General features: G+C 50.2%; 1 protein-coding gene across 5 annotated transcripts in view; it reads right to left on the bottom strand.

Annotated features, from left to right (window-relative positions):
• Positions 1-658: 658 nt before the first annotated feature.
• Positions 659-7011, bottom strand: part of NGEF (neuronal guanine nucleotide exchange factor) — a 113182-nt gene continuing 106829 nt past the window's right edge. For all 5 annotated transcript variants that reach the window (XM_037909114.2, XM_043522635.1, XM_043522636.1 and 2 more), the window contains 2 exons: positions 5650-5754; positions 659-4513 (listed from right to left, as the gene is read on the bottom strand). In XM_037909114.2, coding sequence (XP_037765042.1) covers positions 4341-4513; positions 5650-5754 — 278 coding nt within the window. In that variant the 3' untranslated portion in view covers positions 659-4340. The remainder of the gene's footprint in view (positions 4514-5649; positions 5755-7011) is intronic.

Here is a 7011-nt window from a genome sequence, read left to right as displayed (position 1 = left end):
CATCTATGCAACAACTGTGATGCCATAGCACTGCTGCTGTAGTATAAACATACCCTTAGTGAGGTGTTTTTGAATGGGCGGTGCCTGCCCCCAGGGGTAGTGATTGCTGGGGCAGACTGTAGTGCTGTATAAATGTCAGATAAGCAGCAGGTGCTATTTACTGGGAAAGGTGTTGAGTTGCTAACAGTTAGAACTGAAATCCTCACTCCACAAAAATGGCACGGGACGGTCAGTGCGAGTAGCCTCTTGCATGCACCAACGCCGACCCGCAGACTCTTGTTACCTCTGATCTACAGGTCTCTTCATGTCTTGATGTCGCATGTGAATGGTGTCACTTGTTAGTGGCCATCTGTCAGCTGAGCTAGGCATTCTAACTTCTTAAACCTAGGCCACCAAACAACTGTCAACTGGTATTAAATCTGTCCCTGGTGCCTGGCTCCAGATGTGAACCAATGCTTGAGCTGAAAGGTTCAGAATTGCTTTAGGTCTTCACTGCTTCCACTCACTGACATGCTCATGAGTCTGGGACAGAACTAGGAAGGGGAACGGAATTGACTCCGTTCTGGCTATGTGTTGTTACATGAGCGTGATGCGGGAAGAAAATGGTGGTGATGGTCATGCTCTGGATGAGACAATGAAAACGCAAAGAGGGCCAGGATTTGGAAGTTGCTGGCGCAGTCAGCTGTATTTTCACCACAAGAAAAACAACAACAACAAGAGCTCTTTTCAGTTCACTCAGGCAGCCTGATAATGACCTGGGATCTCAAACCTGCGCTCTTATTTCACAGACTGAGCCCATCGACAGCATTAGACCACCTGAAACTGACACATATTGGACTGTGTGTCTGGAATGGAGGAGGTTAAAAGTGTACATAGAACAAACCCGATTCAGTGGCTGAATATAATGTACCATGTGTGACAGTTAGGAGGCCCCAAAACCACTACAAAGTTACTTAGGTGTTGGCGTAAGTCCAAGGGTTCTGAGCTAGAGGGCAAAGGCCAGTGAAAGACTGGAAACCCCACTCCTCCGAAGTTGGCCATTGAATGATCTCAGCCAGGTAAAATTCATTGCCCCTAGCCTAGGTGGTGACTACAGTATCTTCTTTTTCATTGTAAAAATAATTTTTTGTCCCAGGCAAGTGCCAGGGTTAGGAAATGTTCATGACAATTTGGGCAAGGCTGAATGATCTGTAATATGCTTGTATCTATTTGTCTTAAATACTTTCATAGCTAGAGCTTCCATGTTTTGGCTTTAAACTAATAACCTGTAAACAGCTGCTGCTATGAGTCTTGGACCCTGAGCTTAAAGTCTGGTTGTACTTAGAAAAGTGACTGTACAATTTATTTGTGGTCTTTGTATTTATAGCATCTCTGGATAAAATATGCTCAATTTACAAGTCAAATGGCAATAGTTTTTCTAACTGCCAGCCCCACACACCCAAGCTGGAATCTGTCAGGCAAGCTGAGGCCCTTCTGGCTCACCATCCTGAGAGGTCAGCTTTGCCCTCATTGGAATACACGGGAACACAAGACCTGTGGCATACCCATGGCTGGCCCAGATCAGCTGGCTTGAGCTGCAGGGCTAAAAATTGCTGTGTAGACAATTGGGCTTGGGCTGGCGTCTGGGTTTTGGGACCATCCCACCTCGAGGGGTCCTAGAATCCAGGCTCCAGCCAGAGCCGAAACATGTACACAGCAATATTACAGCCCCGCAGCCCAAGCCTGAGTCAGCTGACTTAGGCCAGCCACAGGTGTTGAATTGCTGTGTAGACGTACCCATAGGCACTTGTCTAACTTAAGTCATTCTAAATGTGCTCAGGTGTAAGAGAGCAGGAACTGAATTTGTTAGCAGTTTCTGATGTGCTCCTCACTGCCATATCTAGGAGTTGAATACAGCATTAAGATTTGCATGCACTTGAACCGTAACAATTCTGTTCATATGCAAGCCACAACTGAATCCCACTCACTCTCCCATCGCTGTGTTAGCACTGCAATACTAATGACTGCATTGTAGGAAGAGCCTGTCTACAGCAGAGACAGTTACACTAAAATACCTTGATGTAGTCACACTGGCATGAGCTTCTGATCCAGGCATGCAGCAGTGAGGTTTATGCCTCAAGACTGCATCAATTGTTGTGTGACACCACTGCAAATATTCCTAATGTAGACAGCGTCCAAAGCACATGGTGGTGACTCATCTCTTAGCTGAATAAAAAGGTGCTGGCTTTACACTCATCTTTTTTACCACAACCACACTGACATGATACTGCCCACTCTGAGTGGGGTGTTAAGCAAGGCTGGCAGGGGAAGGCGCAGAGATCAGAAGCAGCACTGAGTGTCAAGAAATGCCTGGAAGACTCTGCTTTACTGCATCACAGAAAGATGCTGAATAACTTAAATTCCCTGATTTTATGTTCATGCAAATAAATGCTCTGGGTCAGTTGCCCTTGTTGTAGCTAACAAAGGGCCACTCAGAGAAGGGGCTGCTCTGGAACTGCTAAGAGCAGAGCAGGCCAAATAGCCAGTTGTTGTTAGGATGCTTATTCATGGTCAGTTTCCAACCACTGTCTGTTCTCAGTTCCCTGCTGAAGCTCTTGATCCCTTGCCCTGTGTTTCATGCAATGTTGAATTGCATCATATAAGGAAATGATTCCCTTGTCCTTCTGGCTACTGAGGACTTTCCTATATAGACGGAGGCATCAATACTGTACACACAGTTCATGCACACAGCTGGTTAGCTGGGTATACAGAGGACGTGCAGGCCCTCACATACTTTTAATACAATGTCCCCTACCTTCCTGGCCAACTCCAGCTATTTTGCTTGAGTTCTCCTTGTTAGGGATGGGCCAACTACTGCTGCTGGGCTGCCCTTGCATGAGCTGGGTGTCTGAGTGCAGCCCCTCCCTTTGGAAACACATTCCACAGCCCACAGAGCTGTCTGGGAATGTGGTAGAGACTTGTGGAAATGGTCAGTTTACATTACATTCCAAATAGGACCTGACACTGGATTGAGTAAAGTCCTGCAGATTTACAAACATGCTGGGCCATGGCCTACATTTGAAGCCTCTGGCTCTGCTAGAATATCATCCTTGTGTAATGGCAGCTGATGTGCAAACTTAGCAGCCCCATAGTTCCTTTTACCCTATCTGAATGGGGGCAGTGCACTCTGGCAAAGCAACATCCATGTCCCGGGGATGCTACAGTCTTGCCTGTGCTTTCATCTCTTAGTGCAGTTAGGGTGAAGGCCATCATGTGTTCCTCTCAGAGCCTGTTTGTGGCAGCAGGTGGATGGCACCCTCTGCTGCTGTTCTGTGCACAGAGAACCTTGCATTTAGTACCCCCTGGGGGATGAGCCCTAGACACTGGGTTAAGTGCAGGACTATAGTGAGTAAAGAGTTAGGGCTGCTGAAAGGCAGGGTGTGGTAGTGCATTTGCCTAGAACTGGGTTCAAAGACCAGTATGGGGAGAGGAGTGGGCTCAATAGCTGAACAACAGGACTGGGAATCAGGCATCAGAAGTCCTGAATTCTAGTCCCAGCTCTGGCCCTGTTTCCCTTTGTGATTTCAGGTGAGACAACTTCTCTGCCTCAATTTCCCCATCTATAAAATGGGGACATAAAGTAACCTAACTCACAGGGGTGCTGCCAAGCTTAGAGGTTTTGCTAAGTGCTCTGACCCAGAAAAGCACCATGTGCTCCACAAAAAGCCCCTACTGCCATTATGTTAATTGCCACATGCCTCCTGGAAGAGATAAATGGCTTCAGCTGTAGTGTGTGTGCACAGAACTATATTGTGGGGGTGGCACAAACCCATTCCTACAATGGAATCTCTCAGCAAGGGGGGTAACTAGGAGACCGTTTTCTATGGTACGTAAGGTAGAACTGTTCCCCAGCCCAGTTGATTCTATCCATTTATACTAGAAAAGCAACTGAAGCAACCCTTATATATATGACCAGCTGGTATGTTACAGCTGTGGTGAACCTCCTTGGTGGCTCTGGTGCGGTCTTGTCCAGCAGCTCCTCGGTGCACAGGGGAGCACTTGTGCTGCCAACCCCAAACACTGGCAATCCGTTACACTGAATAGTTCCTTGAGCTTTAGACAAGTGGCCTCTCCTCTTCCGTGGGTTAGTCTCCAGAGGAATACAAAATGTGGAGGGAAGAACTTAGTAAATCGAGAAAAGTCTTTTTTTGTAGGTGTGGATGTAAGCAGCACGTTAAGACCAGGCCCTGTGCCCTGGCACATAGTACCTGCACCACCACCTCATTCTCTCAGCCTGCAGCATCTGCCCTCCATAAGCCATTAGGTATTCTTTGTGCTCCAGGGCTTGGGGAGACCAGGGGTCATTGACGATTCCTGCTGCCCAGCTTCCTCCGCTGACTGTCATCTGACTTGTGGACCCGGAAACACTCTTTTAGGTTCTGTGATCGGATCTTGGGGTTCAGAATCTCCTCCCCCATAGAGGTAGGGAACCAGCCCCTTTCCTGGTCATGAAGACGCTCCCCAAAAATCCAACCTGAGGGGCAAGGAAAACATGTAGAGGGACAAATCAACAGGACTAGAATGTCCAAGTGCAGGAATGAGTACAAGTGAGAGTGAGCCACCAGGGCTATGCTTTGGAGGGCCTGGGTTGGGGCGGGCAAACTTTTTGGGCTGACGGCCACATTGGGTTTCTGAAATTGTACGGATGGCCGGTTAGGGGAGGCTGTGCCTCCCCAAACAGCCAGGCCCAGCCCCTGCCCCCTGCCCGACCTCCCCTGCTTCTCGCCCCCTGACAGCCCTCCTGGGACCCCTGCCCCATCCAACCCCTCCTCTCATTCCTGACTGCCCCTGCCCCCTCTGACCACACCCACACCCAACTCCTCTGCCCTTTAGCCAACCTTCCCTGCCCCCTTACCGCGCTGCCTGGAGCACCAGTGGCTGGTGGCGCTACAGCCATGCCACCCAGAGCATTGTGCGGGCAGCGCATGAGCTGAGACTGCAGGGGAGGGGGAACAGCAGGGGAGGGGCTGGGGGCGAGCCTCCCGGGCCAGGAGCTCAGGGGCCGGGCAGGAGGGTCCCAGGGGCCAGATGTGGCCCGCAGGCTGTAGTTTGCCCACCTCTGGCCTGGGTTCAATTACTGCCCTTGAGACATGCTTAGTGGATATAGGTAAGGATTAGGAAACCAGGAAAAGCCTGGGGTCTAATCCCTTCTGAGCCACTGACTCACAAGTCACCTGACGTTGTATCCTAGTTGCAAAACTGGCTAAAAAGCGGATCTGAGTGAAAAGCAGATGCCACCTCTTAGCTAAGTGTTTCTGGCCACATTAGTACAGAAACCCAGAGCAGGGACAGGACATAGCTGCACTTCTCAGCCAGAAGAGGGAGTTCAAGGTACAAGAACGAGGGCCTTAGCTGATGTTTAGTCCCAATGACAACTAAACTCTGCTACTGCCTACAAGGTCACTGTCTCTAGGAGTCTGTCCTCTGATGCTGATGTCCCAAGAGAGACAGGGAGTAACAAACATTCAGGGAACCCCAGGTTGTCCAACAAGGGCGCTTTTCTATCTGGAGGAACCTCCGTGTGTGTTCAAAAGCAGCCTGTACAGGGGAAAGCTCTGTCGCCCTTGTGATGAGTGATTTTAGGGATGCCTGGAGCCCCATCGCCCTTACCGTCATCTGTCTTGTCCAGGATGTTAAGAACATCTGCCAGATCCAGGGACAGCTCGTCTGGTTGCTGAGCCACGTATGGATGGACACACTGAACCTGGGGGCAGTCTGACAATGGGAAGGAAAGGAGAGGGACAAAGTAATCCAGCTGCCCCAGAGTCCTGTGACTACTGTACAATATAAAATGGCATAGGCTTGGTCTGCACGAGCAACTTTTCTATAACTACAATCACATGGGGTGTGGAAAATCCAGCACTCTCAGGGAGGTGGCTTACCTATACCAACGGGAGAAGCCCTCTTGGTGCAGCCTTTTACACGTAGACAAGCCCTTGGTCAGAGCAAGATGGGGGAAGAGGCTTCTAAGGTACCAGCACAAAATATGGCATGAGAAATGGAGCATGTAAACTTAGGAACAGGTATTGCTGTATCATACTATCCCTGGCTCCCTTATGCTCCCAGGGTGTTAACCCACACAATGCGAGGTGGGTGGCATGCCTGCTGCCTGGATCTACAGGGTTATGCCTGTGCTGGACCGTCCTTTGAGCTGGGAATGCTGAAGTAGGCTGCTGGAAGTGGGCTGGGTCCAGTGCTATAAAGGGCTCAATGAGAAGGTGCAGAAGCCCTGGCTGAGTGTTAACTCCAGTGTGAGGAAGGCTGGGGTAACCCTAGGAGGCTGCCCCACGAGGCCCAATCAGGTGGCCCACAGCTCTGTGAACAGCTCCATGGCAGTCAGGATGAGGCTCTGGGCCTACCTGCAAAAGACCACTCTGGCTATGGCCAGAGTGGACACCTTTTTGGTGTGTGCTTTTTTACAGCCTTGGAGCATGCACACTTGTCGTAAAGGGCTTCTGTTGTGGCAGCCTGCTCTGCCCAGACATGGGCTAGCCTCCCTGTATTTACTCTTGCTCTGCTCATGGGGTGTGTGTGCCAGTTCGCTAGGGCAGTGGACCCAGCTAGGATAGGAGCGAGTTCTGAAGAGGCAAAATGGTGAGCAAGGCCAAGGGGGAGCTGATGCAAGGCCTGACAAACTGCTTACAGAGGGAAGGGACTGTCTTAACCCCCAGGTCTCTGGAGTGAAGTTCAGGTGGAGAGGAGAAGGAGCCATGTCAGAGCAGCCTGAGAAGTGCTTCAAGTGCACGGGCAGGCTGAGGCGGGAAAAAGGCACCTTACAGCGTCATGGGTTGGGCTGCTCTCGGATGCTTCCCCAAACTATTGTTAGTCCTCGTTTTGGGTAGCGCTCACAGTGTGCCCAGTGTTTCCCAACCACAAAGGCAACATAATCCCTGCCTCAATTTGCTCATGGCTGAAAGACAATGGCTATGGAATGAGTCTGACGCACAATGGCCAGGGAGGTTGTACACTCTG

This window comes from Chelonia mydas, chromosome 9, assembly GCF_015237465.2.
Source record: "Chelonia mydas isolate rCheMyd1 chromosome 9, rCheMyd1.pri.v2, whole genome shotgun sequence".
Taxonomy (NCBI): domain Eukaryota; kingdom Metazoa; phylum Chordata; order Testudines; family Cheloniidae; genus Chelonia; species Chelonia mydas.
The sequence above is the reverse complement of the archived record's forward strand: the minus strand, read 5'-3'. Positions and strand labels throughout refer to the sequence as shown.